The sequence below is a fragment of the Pezoporus wallicus genome, unplaced genomic scaffold, assembly GCF_028554395.1.
Source record: "Pezoporus wallicus isolate ANWC-B61680 ecotype Strahan unplaced genomic scaffold, APGP_CSIRO_Pwel_v1 contig_7506, whole genome shotgun sequence".
NCBI lineage: Eukaryota > Metazoa > Chordata > Aves > Psittaciformes > Psittacidae > Pezoporus > Pezoporus wallicus.
Window position 1 is genome coordinate 2,958,774 of NW_026637546.1, and position 15,398 is coordinate 2,974,171.

General features: G+C 41.6%; 1 protein-coding gene across 1 annotated transcript in view; it reads right to left on the bottom strand.

Moving 5' to 3' along the window:
* Positions 1 to 7,407: 7,407 nt before the first annotated feature.
* Positions 7,408 to 15,398, bottom strand: part of ANKRD31 (ankyrin repeat domain 31) — a 65,254-nt gene continuing 57,263 nt past the window's right edge. The window contains exon 26 of the mRNA XM_057406140.1: positions 7,408 to 8,020. Coding sequence (XP_057262123.1) covers positions 7,869 to 8,020 — 152 coding nt within the window. The 3' untranslated portion in view covers positions 7,408 to 7,868. The remainder of the gene's footprint in view (positions 8,021 to 15,398) is intronic.

The window sequence follows — 15,398 nt, forward strand, 5'->3', positions numbered from 1 at the left end:
CGTTACTCCTTGCACAGATTACAAAAGAAAAGAGGAAAATGTTAGCTGAAAAACAGGAAGCAGCTTGTGTGATAAGCTGCAGAAGCCATTATCTGTATAATAAACCTATACCTTTGTCTACTTGCATAGCATTTCAAAGTGCCATGATGGGGAGAAGAAAACATCATAAAAAGAAGAGATTACATCAAAGCAACCTAATTTCCTTCTACAGCAGACCTGGGGAGAGACAGAAAAGTGCCCAAATACAAGGAGTCTCTCTCAAAAGCCTCACCAAGTTCAAAACTCACACAGTACTTCAGGTACTGAGGCTTCAGGTCTGGGAGGCTTTGTTCCCTTCACAGGTAAAATAGCTCTGCCAGAGAGCCAAGGCCCAAAATTTGGACTGCTGGTGTGACTCCTGTGGTCCTGGTGACGCTTTCTGAAACTCTGTTGAGACATGACACTCCGCATTGCAAGTTCACCTGTATGTAACTATCTCATGTAGTATACGATGTCTCTTATACAGCAAGAAATATATTTTGGTGCTATTTTACCTAAGCCTCCTGTGTGTGACGGTTACAAGGAAATTTGGGGAACTAAACAATGTACTGTTTGGCATATGTAGCATTCTCCTCCTCTCCACCTGCATTTTGACCACAGTGCTGTGCACACCAACCTCCTCCTCATCATCAACCTTCCAGCTCATATGGATTTATAAACCACACATCTCTGTACTATGGAGCTTGTTATCTGTGGTCTCTCCTCCAGTGTGGCAGGAGCAAGCTGATTTCATAGGCTCCAAAGAGAGGTCTGAGTGCTACAGATCCATGGGATCCTCCAGTCCTGCCTTAGCTCAATGTGCCCAGCACATCATTTTCATACAGTGGAAACAGTTTCTGAATTCCCTCAATATTTGGCACTCCCTGTATGCACACGATGCAATGTAGCATGAGAGTAGCTGGGTTCACTTCACCCCTTTTCAGGGTGGTGGGAGGGGTACAGTGGTAGAAAATGTTAATTGGTAAAATTATGTTGCAGAAATGAGCTTTTTGTGACTCATCTGCTGCTTCTCTTAGTTCCTTTACATATTTCCTGGGAGAATTCAAAAGCTGGAGTCACTGTATGACTCCAGATGCCTTCGTGTAGCTGTAACAGCTACACAAATGCCATAAGCTCCTGCTAGAGTTCTCTTAAGCATCATTTGTTGGTGAGACAAAACTCACTTCCTCAGCATGCATCAGGACAGCTCATGCTCCCTACCCACTTCCTACATGAAGTCACTTTGTCACGTAGGTACACAGTAACCCCCAAGACTAATGGCCAAGCAGGTACATCAGCACCCCTCTGGTGCTCCACTCCCTGCTTTGATCAACAGCTAATGTGCTTACAAAATCCCCACATCGCCCTCTCCTGAAATCTTTCTGCTGATCTCTGAAAATGCTATGCTCTGCTCTGCCCCGTTGGTGGACACAAAGCCTCTTGAAATCATACTGTACATTGTGGATGCCTGCTGAGGCCCCCATCCGTATCTGGCCAGGCTAAGAGCTGCCAGGCTGACAAGATCCATGTGAGAAAGAATCTCTAAATTTACCTGTTTGCTCTCAACCAACGTTTCAACATGTTCTGGGATTCCCTGAATCCTGTGCATCAGCACTCAGTGTTTTCTTTTACCTAATGATGGCACACGACGGGACAAAGCTTCGACTCTGTGCTTTTTAATTTTAACTTTGGTTAATTCTTCCCAGCTTACCTGAACTGCTTCGGAAGAATTTCAGGGATCTGCTCTCAGCCACTAGGGCATTTTATGATCATCATAGACAGCCTATTGGCTGACTAGAATAATTTGCATATTAGGCCAGAAAATAGCATGCTCAGTATAGGCTGTCATCCACAAAATGTATACAGCCCAGTACACAAACATGTTTAGTGCCTAGTCCCTTTCCTGCGTTCCCAGTGTAATCCCAGCACAAGGGTTATGTCAGTACAAGCAATTCAAACCGGAATGTACCCCCTATCACACCATTGCTGCTTTCCAAAAAGTTACAGACCTTAGGAATTGTTCATTTATAAGACTCACGTCAGAAAGCATTAGCCAGGGCTCTTAGTGATCTTCAAATGCTTTTACAGCTGGGTAGCATATAGAGGATACACAGGAACTGGAACAAAACCCATCAATATCAGATGTATAGGACCAAAACCCCCAGGTGCACAAATGCAGCACAATTTCACTTCCCTTTCTACAACCATCTCAGAAAAGCTATCTGCATGGAAGAACAGACACATCAAACCCATCAGGCCCATGCAGTCCAGGAATTTGTCTCAAAGTACCTGAAAGCAGGTGGTTGGAAAGAGGAGGAAAAACATAACAAGTATCCTCCACCATCTTCTCCACATGTTCTTTCTTTTTCTATTCTCTCACAGCTCAGCAGCACCCAAAGCAGGTGGTTACAACTTTCTACTTCTCTTGAAATTTCGATTTCTTCCACCCGGTTGCTTTTGAACCCACATGAGTTTTATGGCATCCAGTAGAGTAGGGGCAGAGCCAAAACACTCTACAGCTGACCTGAGTATGATGCACAAAACCCCACTTTCACTTGTTTCATTTTTTTGCCTTTCAGTATCACTTGACTGTTGTAGTTCTTGCCTGAAAGAGTGCAAGAAGCTCTTTCTGTTCACCATGTCCGCTCCAATCACAAGTCTATCTACCATATCTACCCTTCAGCTGTTTCTCTCTCAGGCTATCAAATGCAAAAATATTATCATTAAGGAAACGTATTTATTTTGAAAGGTTGTTATGAGGGAAATTTGCCTAAGACAAAATGAAACAAGCTGGTTTGTGAACTAGATCTCTGGAATAACTCAGAGGGTGTTAGTGGAGCAGATCCTCAAGTGGGACACAGTAAGTTAACCTCAAGGGAAGCTCACCTTAAGGTCTCCTTCCATAAGCCTCGCTCTAACACTATGAGCCTGTTCACTCTGTAATGAGAGAGAAGCTGCCACTGCCTCTCCTCGAGGAAAAAAAAATAAGTTTCTGACAGATCTTTGCTGTTCTGTGACTTTTTGTTTCCTCACAAGGAAAAAAGCCTCTTTCTTTCCATACTGAAGAAATAAGTAAATACACTTGGCACATTAAAACACGACTCCAGACTAACGGGTATGGTTTCAGCAATTTACTCAGAGACAAAAAACACCAACCAAAACACGACAGAGTTCAGCCAGCTCCACAACCACCTGGTTCCTGTTACCAAACCGCACGGTAAGTTGGTGTAACTGCTGCTCCCCAGGAAAAGCTCTTGGGGTTGCAGCAGCGGGGCACACCTTCTGCGAGCCGGGCTGTGGCCAGGCTGTGAGCCTTCACTTCCAACGCCGGTAGCCTCGTACCCGACCTACGGCCGCCAGTTTCTGCTCCCGACACGTAAAATTCCCCCGTCATTAACTTTCAAAGCGCACGGAGCGTTCTTACCGGAGCTCCCGCCAGCACCCACCTTCCTTGTACTCCGGCCGCCGCTAGCTCCGCGCCCGGCCCGGCCCGGCCCGGCCCCGCTCAGCGCCGCCCCGCACACCCACCGCCCCTTCCTCCTCCTCCTTCTCATCTCCTCCCCTCCAAACTCCGCCGCGGCTGCCGAGCCCCCAAGTTTGCGCCTATGGCAGAGCCGCCGGGAGGAGGCGGGAGCTGCTGCGGCCCCAGCGCGCAGCTACGAGTGGAAAGTTGCAGCCGTGCTCTGCGGCGTGGCCGCGCTCCCACCGCCCTGTCCCGGGACGTCCCCGTCGGCACCGCACTCACCGGAGCGGGGTGGAACGGAACGGAGCGGAGCGGTGAGGGGACTGCGCGGAGCTGCCGTTCCGGGCGCGCTCGTCTGATTGGAGACGCGTGTGCGTACGTGTGTGTACAGTGTGGGTGTACGGGGTGTGTGTACAGTGTGGGTGTACGATGGGTGTATACGGTGTGGATGCCCGGTGTGTGTGTACGATGTGTGCAATGTGTGTGCAGGGACATGTGTGCGATACCGCACACTGTGACGTGAAGGAAAAAGGAGGAGCCGCCGCCCGCCCCGCAACCTGGCGGGCAGGAGGAGGAGGATGGGGAGCCAGGGGGACCCGCAGCGAGGTGCCCGGGAGCGGAGCCGGCACCTGGGCTCGGAGAAGTCCCGGGATGGCAAGGCGAGGAGAAGGAGGCGGGAGCGCAGGTCCACGCTGCGGCTTTGCCGTCACTGTGGCGCGGAGGGAGCCCGCTCGGCCGGGGGAAGCGACGGAGCTCGGACGCGCCCCGGTGCCGCCGGCCTGGCTGCCGGAGCGGCCCTAATGGATGGGCTTCTGCCTCCCTGGAAGGGCCCGCCCGCGGCCCGGGCTCCTGCGGAGCTCCTCGCCCTCCTCTCGGGGCGGCCGCGGCCTCTGCTCGGCAGCCCGCGGAACGCACAGACGTGCCAAGGGCCGGGGCGAGCGGCGGGTGGGCGCGGGGCAACCGCCTTGAACCTCTGCCAACAGCGAATGACCTGCCCTCGTACTCGGATACTGCGGTCCCCCTGCGACGTGCCGGCAAAGACTGGTGTTTTAAGGTCAGGTTGAGAGGCTGGGCTCTGCTCTCCGAGGCACCGCTCGCCTGCTGCACCGGTTCGGTCGGCAATTTAGAAGACGCCGCCAGAGCGGAAAGCATGTCTGCTCCCGCAGCGCAGACCTCGCAGCTGGGCACTGTTGTGACAGCTCCGGCTGAAGGCTGCTAATTGCTTAAGCCACTGTAACCGAGTTGTATGTAACCGTATGCCTCGGCTCCTTTCACAGAAACACAAGTGAAATCAGGACACTACTGCTGGACAACTCACCTGCAGGTTAATCTGCTGTATAATGCTGGTGTAAGTGGTAGAACTTTCTCCGAGAGACAGTCAAAGCCTCAGCAACACCATCACCTTCCAACACCAGAAAAAAAAAATAATAGAAAACTTGTGTTTGAATCCTGTTCTACCTTTGAAAGGTTATGCTCCCTTCCCGAGTCGCATTCTTTTCTTGATAGCCTGCAAATGTAGTCATTCGAATTCCAAATCAACTGGTTACTTGACTACTGGTGGCCAGAAGAAAAGCCTGAATCTGATGTATGTGAATGTTCATTCTCTTGATAATTTAAACGTGTTTTCTCCAGTTAACATCAAGGTTTGAAAAACAAGTCTTTGCCTCTGTGCATAATGACAAAACACTTGCCAACTGCAACTGCTCCAATAATTTATACAAATTCTTAAGGCAACATGATTCTAGTATCACGTCAGTGTGCCCTTTCCCACCCCACAGCTGCATTTCCCCATCAAAGCCCCAGGGAGTATTTGTGCCTCGCAGTACGTCAAATCCCTTTCCAAAGCTGGCCTTCATTCGTATGTTTCTCTTACCTTAACTGCTGTTACTGGTTATAGTTCAGTTTGCCTGCAAGAAGGTGCAATGTTTTGTGCTGATCCTCTGCCTAGAGTGAATTTAGCTGTATCTTTGCCTTTATTTCTTTTCCCTGTGTCTCCCTTGCTTATACCTTCTCATAACCTCTGGCCTGTGTTATTCAGGAGGTCAGCTTATCACACTGGACCTTGCTGGCCTTAAAACTTATGAATCGCGCGTTGCACTGTCTGCCTCCCGGCTGCTTATCATCCTTCCCACTCTCATTATTTTGTTTTCTGCCTCGCATTCTTTCTCACTGGTATTAATCTTCCCACCGATTTTTTTAAACTCCATCTCAGCAATAAATAAATAAATCAATCAATCCATGCAAATATGAATCTGAATTCATGGCTTTTGTTCACTGCATCACCTCTTTCTCCTCTTACTCCCCATCTGAATATAAATAGCAGCCAGAATGCCAGGAGTTTTGTATTCTTTGTATTTTATGTCCTTTCTACTTTAACCTTCACCACAGAAAGTATGTGCTAACTCACGGCCTAGGAGTGAAGAAGGGCTTTACTAAATGAAAGACCTGAACAATCAAAGGAGCAGGAGGGACTGCTGTTTGTGAGTAGAAGCTTTATCACTCTGCTGTAGTTAGGAACACCAACAGCTGCCTGTCCTTGACATGCGATAACAGCTTATATTTTTATGTACAAGTACACTTAGCAGAAATTTAAGCAGAGAAAACAAAACACCCTATTCAAGACTTTCAGCCACCTCTTAATGGATCTTTACATTAAGATTCCAGAAGGGAGAACAGAGAAAGTTCAGCTGTGAGAAGACTTGGGAAGCAGAATTCTACATTTGTTAGTCATATTAAAACATATGCTGTCAAACTAACACCTTTCTCAACATGCTTATATACAATATTGGGAAAAAAAGCACCCCAAACTGGTAGCTTATTTTTACATATAGCATCAGCAAGAGACGGTGGTTTTCTTGTAACACTTTGCACTTTTACCTCTTTGCCCAGCTTGAATCAGATTTACTGTCCCTGTATTTCAGGGCTGCCTTAGGTCATGTGATCACGTTAATATAATGGACTACAAGCATTAATGTCAAATCTTCCCAGTTTTTATACATTAATTTTATTAGACATCTTGTAACAAAGAAAACACATCAAACAAAAGACTAATTCAGTAATTAACAGTCAAAAGTCTTTCACTTTTCAGTGAAAGTGGAATTTGAATTAACATTTCCTTCAAACCAGTATGCCTTTAGGTTTGTTTTGCTGCTGCAGCTGTGAGACTGCTCAATTTTCTCTGTGTGCAAAGTGACCTTTATGAAACACCTGCCACTCAGTAGCCTTTAACTTCTTTTTTGACTTCCAGGCAACCTGCATTTCTTTATCCTTGCAGCCCATCAAGCTGTGTTTGCTTATGCATTCCAGGGCACAGTATTAGCTCTCTGCACATCAGACCCCTCTCCCTTACCTAGAACACCTTCTGTTTAAAGCACTAATCAAATCTCCCCTGAACAGCTCTTCAAACTCCAGCTAGTGAGCTCAGATGGTTATGTAGTGACAGGAGATACTTCTCATCCCATACACTTTAGTTAGTGTATGCAGGTGCTATTAGCACCTGCTAGAGTAGCAGGTGCTATTATTTCATCTCTTCTTGTAATTCAGAGAATGAAAGAGCAAGAATGCAGATATCTCTCATGGCTGTCAGATGTGTTATAAATACACTACTGAGGCAGTCACACATTGTAAAATTAAAGCAACTAGAAATCCTCCAGAGATCCGTGTGAGTAGCTAAGATATTGTTAGATGGAAAGAACCGTGTTTCGCAAACAGGCTGACTGTATTTCCTGCCATATGCCAGCACATTTTCTATCAGAAAGACTTGGCTGGAACATGAATGGAATTTCCCTGAGCACTTCTAATGGCTAGGACTCCTCTTTTAACCTCTCTCAGCACCCACCCCCTTCTCAAACATTTGTATTCATCCACACCACATAAAGCAAAGCTGCTGGTGATTTTCAAAGCTGTCCATCCTGATTTTTCACCTAACCTAACAGCTTATGCTATTACACAAACAGGTGCAAACATTTCTGACAGCACATTCTCAAGCAGAGGGGTTCCAAGTTTAGGTGTAGGAAGTGACTATCAGTACTGATACCCATCTGGTTCTGTACAGCCCCATCAAGCATGGGCAGCTGCTGAAATCAGTGGATTTTCATACAGAGATATCAAGTTGTAATATAAATCACAATGAGCACCACTACATAACAGTCCCTGTCTACTTCCCCATTTCTTAATCTTACAGGACAAAATTTAACATTGACAGTTATCCTCATCTGCTACAAAGTACTCCCTTGTTCCTCATTTACCCAAACAACCTTTCAGTTAATTCCAAGCGCTGGTCAAATTATTTATCAACATGACAATAACAAAGCACTTAGTTTTAAAACCTCAAATGTTTACTTTCAACTGACAGTGAAGAAAAAAAATGCTAGCACTGAAGAAGTCTTCAGAATCCAAAATCTTTACATCCTTTGTAGAAATTCCAGTACTTTTCCATTGCAGTGCATGGTAGAAATTCCTCTTTGGGTACCATTATTATGTCATGGAATTGAAGAAAATGTGCCAGACTTTCCACTGAGTTGAACTGGACAGAAGAGCCTATTGAAAATGAATGCAAATGATTACAGACTGTATATTAAAGTAATGGAAAGCAATCAATCACTGGCCCTATTATCTAGAAAGGTGTTCATATCTTGTTAGAACCACTTAAGCATTAGCCATCTGCAATGGAATCTGTAATGTGTCCTAGGAATCTTGTAGTGTTAAGACCCCGGCCATCTTATCAGTATCTCTCACTTGCACTCAGACTTCAGTGAGATAGCGGCCATACTACATGGTGCTCAGGATGAGAATTCAACCATCTTGGTCATTTTCACCTATGTATCAGGAAAATGCAGTTGTTCTTCAGCATTGCTTGAAATTCACGTATTACATCCACAACAGGTAAGTTTAGTCTACTTTCCCAAAATTAAGGAATCATTCTAACAGGGAATGCACTTGTACAGTCTCCAAAAGACTATATATAAAGGAAGGTGTACATCTGTATGCAAGAAATTGCAGGACTGAACAATGGTTATCTGCAATATTTAAATATCTGCTGGACTGAAACAACTATTGCAATGCACAAACTTAAAGCCCTTGTGTCAGTGCAGGAAAAGCTGAACTTTTACTTTTCATTGTTAAAATCAGTAACAAAGTGACCACTGTAAAGATCCAGCAGGAAGAAATTTTACTAGACATTTTCTCCTTTTCTCATTTGAAACTTTTCTTCATTTTCTCAAATGAAAAATTTCTCATTTACTAGACATAACAGCACCGACTCCAAAAGACACTGGACTGTAGTTTTCAGTTACTTGCTTTTCTTTCATCATTCATCCACACTTTCTCCCCTTGGTACCCTTGCACAAAATATCAGAGCTCCTGAGCTGCCATAACCAGCCTAACACAGAAACCGCCAGTCAGGGTAGAATGTAGATGTAGCAGATGTTATCAAGAGAGGAAAGGCTGTCATGAAAGTAAGGACAGGTTCTGATTGTTGTGTTAGTTTTGGTTTGTTGTTTGGGTGTTTTTTTCAAACACAACAGTGTTCAGATGCCAGACTGTAAGCAGTGGAGAAAGGCCTCATTGTAGTGCCTTGGTTTACAGAAGTAAATTTAGTAAGGTAAGGAGCACACAGGAAGGGTCTTTCTCTGCTTTCCTACCCTTGCTGTCTTCTTAGGTGCTCTCAGTTTTCTGCCATCTTCATGAACTACAAGATCAGGTATCAATCAGTACCAATAACTGAATGAGCTTTTTTCCCATAAATCTGGGAAAAACACATGTCACCTCTTAGTACTTTTTCCACGATGCTTGTCAAGGCTTTTCTGTCTCTGTTGGCATCTATTTTAGCATTATAGTTTTGAAACTATCCTAAACTGTGTTTCCATTTTGTTACAGTCTTACAAGACCTTGTCTCTGTGGCTGCTAAGAGCCTGAAAATTGTATTTACAAAGAATTCCTGTTAGTGGTGAAACTTTATAAATGTCAGACCAAAATCTCCAGTTGCACTAAGGTTAGTCACCAGAAGTCACACTTCTGTGCAGAGTCACCATTTTATGATCATTAAAATAGCCCTTTAAAGATCACTTTTTAAAAATAGCTTTCCTCCATGTTTTTCCAAGCAAGAAAGTGCTGGAACTACACAGAAATTAAGCATTTTATAACTATTTTACTTGTATAAAATGAATTTAAATGCTTTTGCAGTTTAAGCAACATATTTGAGTCAATTTACAGGTATGAGTTAATCCAGTTTCAATATTTCTGTGAAACAAGAATATTATATCTGAGGGAAAGAAGAACTGATTTGCAGTATCAGTTTGTATCAGCAAAGTCAGAGTAGTATCGGCAAAGTCAGAGGAGATTTTATTCTGACTCAAATGGATCTGGTTCAGTGCAGGTAGTCTAGACGTGGGCTACAGATGAGTAAGCAAAGAGAATGACACACTTAAAGGTAACAGCATTTGATCTAGAGTAAAATACAAGGGAGTATTTAGAACAAAAAGCTACCTTAAGAGTTTTCAAGTTTCTTGGAAATTATCCACCCTCCTCTCAAGAACTTAGAAACAAAGATTAGTCACAATCCAGACTCTCAATAGTCCTTATCCATTCAAACCAAGTAAGGTCTTGTAAACGACAGCCAGTGTCTTGCATGAATATTTTTGGATCCTCTCATTCGTTAAAAACCTGCTGCTGAATTGAAGCACATGAGTTCTGCCCATGCTGGTGGTAATTTTGAAAATAACTTTTCTGTCAGCTGATCAGGACCTGGTACCTTGGAAAAAGAGATGTCTGTGGACAGACTGGTACTGTAAGTCTAGGTTCTGACAAAGTACTATGCTTTCCTGTCTTGTTTTAGATTTTTATTTCTCCCTGCTCCCCTCCTCCCTCCAAAATGCCTTTATTTTTCTCTGGGTCTCTCCACAGTTTTTGATTCACTTCATGTGATACAGATCTTTATTCTTTTTCCTCCTCTTGGAGGAATATGTTGGAGGACAAGGTCTCTGCCTTTACAAAACCAATCAGTATGGAGTGCTCTTTTTCTAATACTCACACATATCATGTCAGTCAAACACCTGAAGTTAAGGTGTCCATCCCCTGAAAAATACAAGCCAGCAGGGATTTTGGCTAATTGCTTTGTGATCATCTGTGTCCACCTCTATCTGATTTCAAAAGCACTTTTTTCCCCCTGAGAATTAATTTATCAAGTGATCCTAAATTATGCATGATGCATATTTTTTGCACTGAAAAAAATCAAAGGTTATTTATAACATCTTAATAAATAAATAAATCATTTGAGTTTGGAAGCTACCTAATGGACTATAATGACCAGATACTTCATAGCACAGCTGTAATAGTGCCAGAAGAATTTAGAGCACCTTCTGATAGTACCTTAGCATACAGTTCATTCCTTCACATATCAGACACGAGTCACCATGAAAGATCTGTAGGCTTAGTTGATCATTTGCTTGCAACTAGAGCTTGCATAGCAATAATGCGGAACTTAATTCCAATTTCTACAATTCACTATTCTGTTGCTTCTAGATAACATGCTAGATTTGAAAAAGTAACATGTATATAGTGGAGGAAGAATAGTATTCCTCAGAAGTTCATTCTGCTGTCCTTCAGTGAGACTGGCAAAACCGACGTCATAAAGCAGAAAAAAAGATTAGGTATATAGACTCATTCTTTGAAAGTATTTAATAACAATGGCCTTTCTTGTTAAACTCTGTATCTGCATGGAAAAAGGACTTGTGGGTATGATTAAAGATTAAGAATTTATGCATTTTATTCTAAAGCATCAGTTTCAAGGTTTATGCTGAAATATCTGATTATTTTATGTTTCATGTATCAGAAAGTATTGTTCCCACAACACAGATCTGAAGATCTTATACTTTTGTGAGAGACAGGGTTAGGAAATCTTTGATTCTAAATGTCTGAAAAACTAACAATATTAATAATGCTTTATAGCTTTCTTGCAAGCGTTGCCTACATAAGTGATATAAATACAATATATTATTCCCCATTAAAATGTACAGATACATAATAATTTTATACAGTAACTGTTTTGTCTCTTCTCCTAGATACATCTGGTATATGCCTGTTAGACAGTAATAAATACGTTATATAATAGAATACGTTCTGAATTATTCTTCTTCAGGGTCCTTGAATCAGTGTATTAAGATGTGGTTAAGTTTTTTATTTAGCAATGTGGGGAACTCAAAACTTCCAGTCTCTTACAGAAATCCATCAATGTTGCAGTATTCTATCAGCAAACATGAGAACAATTTAAATCTCAGTGACTCCTACTTTCCTCAGTATAGCTGTAACATGATTTTTCCTTAGAAGGTGAGAGAGGTATGATTGACGTATATGTAAAATACCAATCAGGAAATGTATACATCCTCCCACAAAAGAATCTACATTCAACACTGAATTTATACAGAAATAAAATATTATAAGTACTTTTAAAAAGCCCCATAGTAGCTTATTCCATTTTTCTCACACAAATATTTTTATACAGCTTTTTGAGAAGCCTTTCAGTTTCTCAATGAAGTCAGTCACTCTATTTAAATATCAAATACAGAGTTGGAATTCAACAACAACAAATGCATACACTAGTAGCCTTTATTAAAAGGCACTAAGATTGCTTTAAAATGATTCATAGGAGATTATTTCCTGGTATGACTAGCAGGGTGCACATTCACACCATACATATAACTTATTATTTTGAGTTATTATTGTATACTTGATACACTTGTACAATCTTTGGAAGTAAAATGCCTGGGTGTCTGAAATTATTTCTAACCATTTTATAAAACATGAACTTAATGTGCCAAGATAGTGGATAAAAAGCAATTCCAGGGCCAACCTGGAGTAATTAAAACCAGAACAGTTTAAATTTTTTGCAGTTTATAGCACACTGGCATGCAGACTGGAAGAAACAGAAGACAAAGTCTAAATTAAGTTTCAGCTCAGGTCAGAACAGCTATTTGATAGAAAAAACAATAGCTCATGTTTTTCATGCACTGATAAAATCTACAGGAGCTGTGACTCATTCAGTGGGTTTTATGTACAGCTTCAGAAAAACTTCTAGAGCTTTCTCCTAGACTGTTATCATGTGTTGAATTAAAGACAGAATTGTTTTGTTTAGAAGATTTGTCCCAACTTTGCTGTAAGTCACTCCTGAAAAAAATCCCCCAAAGATGTGTAACATAATCTGAATGCTCACCAAGGAAGATCATCAGGTAACCTCTTAAATGCTTTCATTTGACATGACATTACCAGTGTGGTGTCAAAAAAGTCTCTCTTCTCTGTTTCAACTGAAGCAGTAGCTGAAGCCACTGCCTCTGAAGCTTGCTGCTCATCACACTGCCTTTCTTTTATTGCTTTCGTAAGTCAGATAAGAAAAGATAGATGTATTCTAGGAAGATTATCTACAACAGTTCTGTTTGTCTTAGTCTTCTCTTGGTCTCCATGGGAACAGCAAAGCAGATAAAAAATGTTATAGTGCAGCTGATGAGTTAGGAAGATGGGTCAGTTATAAAAATGTTTCTTTTACAACTTGCTCCACAAAGTAAAAAGCCCAGAAAGCCAGTGTTTAAGGTTCTTGACTAGGAGTTGGTTTACTTTTAGCCAGGCTTCTTCAGGAAACATGGTTTCTGTGTGCAACAAAAAGAAGCAATGGTTACAAGTTTTAACAAGTAAGATTCCAACTAGATATGTGGGAAAAAAAATCACCATGATCATGCTTAAGCACACGTATACCTTGTATGGACATGTTAAGGAATGTCCACCCTTGAAGATACTCAGATCTTGACTGGACAAGGCACTTAAGCAACCCTATCGAACTTGGAAGTTTGTCTACTTCCAAACAGAGGTTGGACTAAAGACCTTCAAAGGCCCCACCTAACCTACATTAGTCTACGGTTCAGTACAGTCACACTGTCATTTTTCAAGTAGTTCCCCAGTTTCACAGAAACCTGACTGATAGATAAGAAACTGAAATGAAATTCTTAGAACTGGCTTCCATGGCATGTAGTCCTCAAGAGCTGCTCTTTTTTTTTTTTTTTAAACTTTTTTGCCTCCTAAAAAGTGAATTTTATGTGGCTGTTACTGGCCACATAGCTGAACTCTGAATCAGTCATGCATCATTCTACCTCATACCTTGCTGACAGTCAAATAAGAGTAGGTGAAAGAGTTTGGAAAGGAAAAGTGTGCAGATGGAGGAAGCCTATACTTCAGTTATGGCATTCAGAGTTACTGGAAAATACATCTTCATAAATTCTGCTGACAAACTATGTGTTGCTTTTTAAAGTATGTAAGTACCTAAAGGTAATGCCTGGAACTTTGAAGTCCTGGAAGATACTTACAAATATTTTGTCTGCAAGACATGAAGGTGGGAAAACAGTATAACAGCTGCTGCAATTTGAGATACCTCAGAGAAGGAGAAAGATTACGGATTGAGTCTTTGCCTACAATCTCACTTTGCTTCCAAAGTGAAAATACAAGGAAAATGCAGGTCATCTCTGTCTTCTACAGTCACATAAATGGGGGCATTGTGTAGCTGATGAGTATTCTGTAAAGGTAACAGGGAAAACATTATTAGATGCCAGTGCTTTGGTTTTGTGCTCTTTGTTGTTGTTGGTTTGTTGTTTGCTTGGTTTGGTTTGTTGGGGGTTTGTTTGGCTTGTATGATGTTTTGTTTTGTTTGTTTTTTAACATGTCCAAGTAATTCTCCCATATTATTACCACCATTATTGATGGTGATGATGTAATTCTCAAAAAAAGAAAAAAATCAGATATACAGAATCGAGCTCTTTTAAGGCATCCCATTTTGTTAGAGAAAAAGAAAATAAAATTAACCTTGGTGTTCTTAGTTTGAATCTTGCTTTTCAATCTCTAAACTACATTAATCATATTTTCCAACATGAAAGTAAGAATAGTAAAGATTTCTAGTGAAAGTAGTTTCTTACATAATGTCTGAGCCTGAGCAGAATCTGGGGCTCTGAATTGAAGTACTATACATATCACAAAATATATTGCAAGTTTTCAAGAACAGGTAATATTTCTTTGCGTTGCAATTACATGGAGTTTTATACATATTGCAGGAAAAATATACTACAATGGGTTAGGTTTGTTGCTTGGACTAGTACCAAAGTAATATCTTCATCCAGTTCAAAGATACACATGAGATCCCTCTTCTGAGGAGTTTACAATTCGAAGTCTAATGGCAGATTCTTGCAAATACATACACGTGATGCTTGCTAGTGGCCCAATTTTACACCTATCTAGGAGGTATTGAAATACTGAATAGCTTGTTTTCATTCTACTGAAGCAATTCATTTGGATTTAAATATTCTCCTGCCAAGTCAGAAGTTTCAGCATCACAACTTTGTACTGGTGCGCAAGATGAGAAGTTAAGACTGATTGGCAAGAAAGCTGAAATTTAATTACTCTTGTAACATTTTCAGGACTAGTGAAGGCCAGAAAGTAAAGTAGTTAAAAGCCAATTTATATACCTGAGTTTTATAGTCAGAATTTATTTAGTGTGAAGTAAAGCGGCAATGCCATTGTGTATCTGACTGGTTCTTTGGAAACAATTGTAGAAGGCAAACAAATACAGCAAACCCATTTATGGGCTATGGGGCTTCTCATAGCATTTCCAAAGCTTCATTTAGAAGATTTCACTTTCTTCACTTCATTAAGGACACTCAATGAAATAATCACCCTGAGGCACTTACTTTAATAGGAATTCCCTTCTTAAGTAGGAGTTTGCTTTTCAGAGTTTGCTTTCAAAAATATTTTTGGTCAGACTGTGAAACCTGAAAAGCTTCTCCTCAGAACTGAATGAGAAAGGTTTAGGATCTGTAAGACAGAGATGTAGAAACTGGACTGGTGGTTTTTAAAGGTTATACAGCATGTTTAGCTCTTCCTTCCT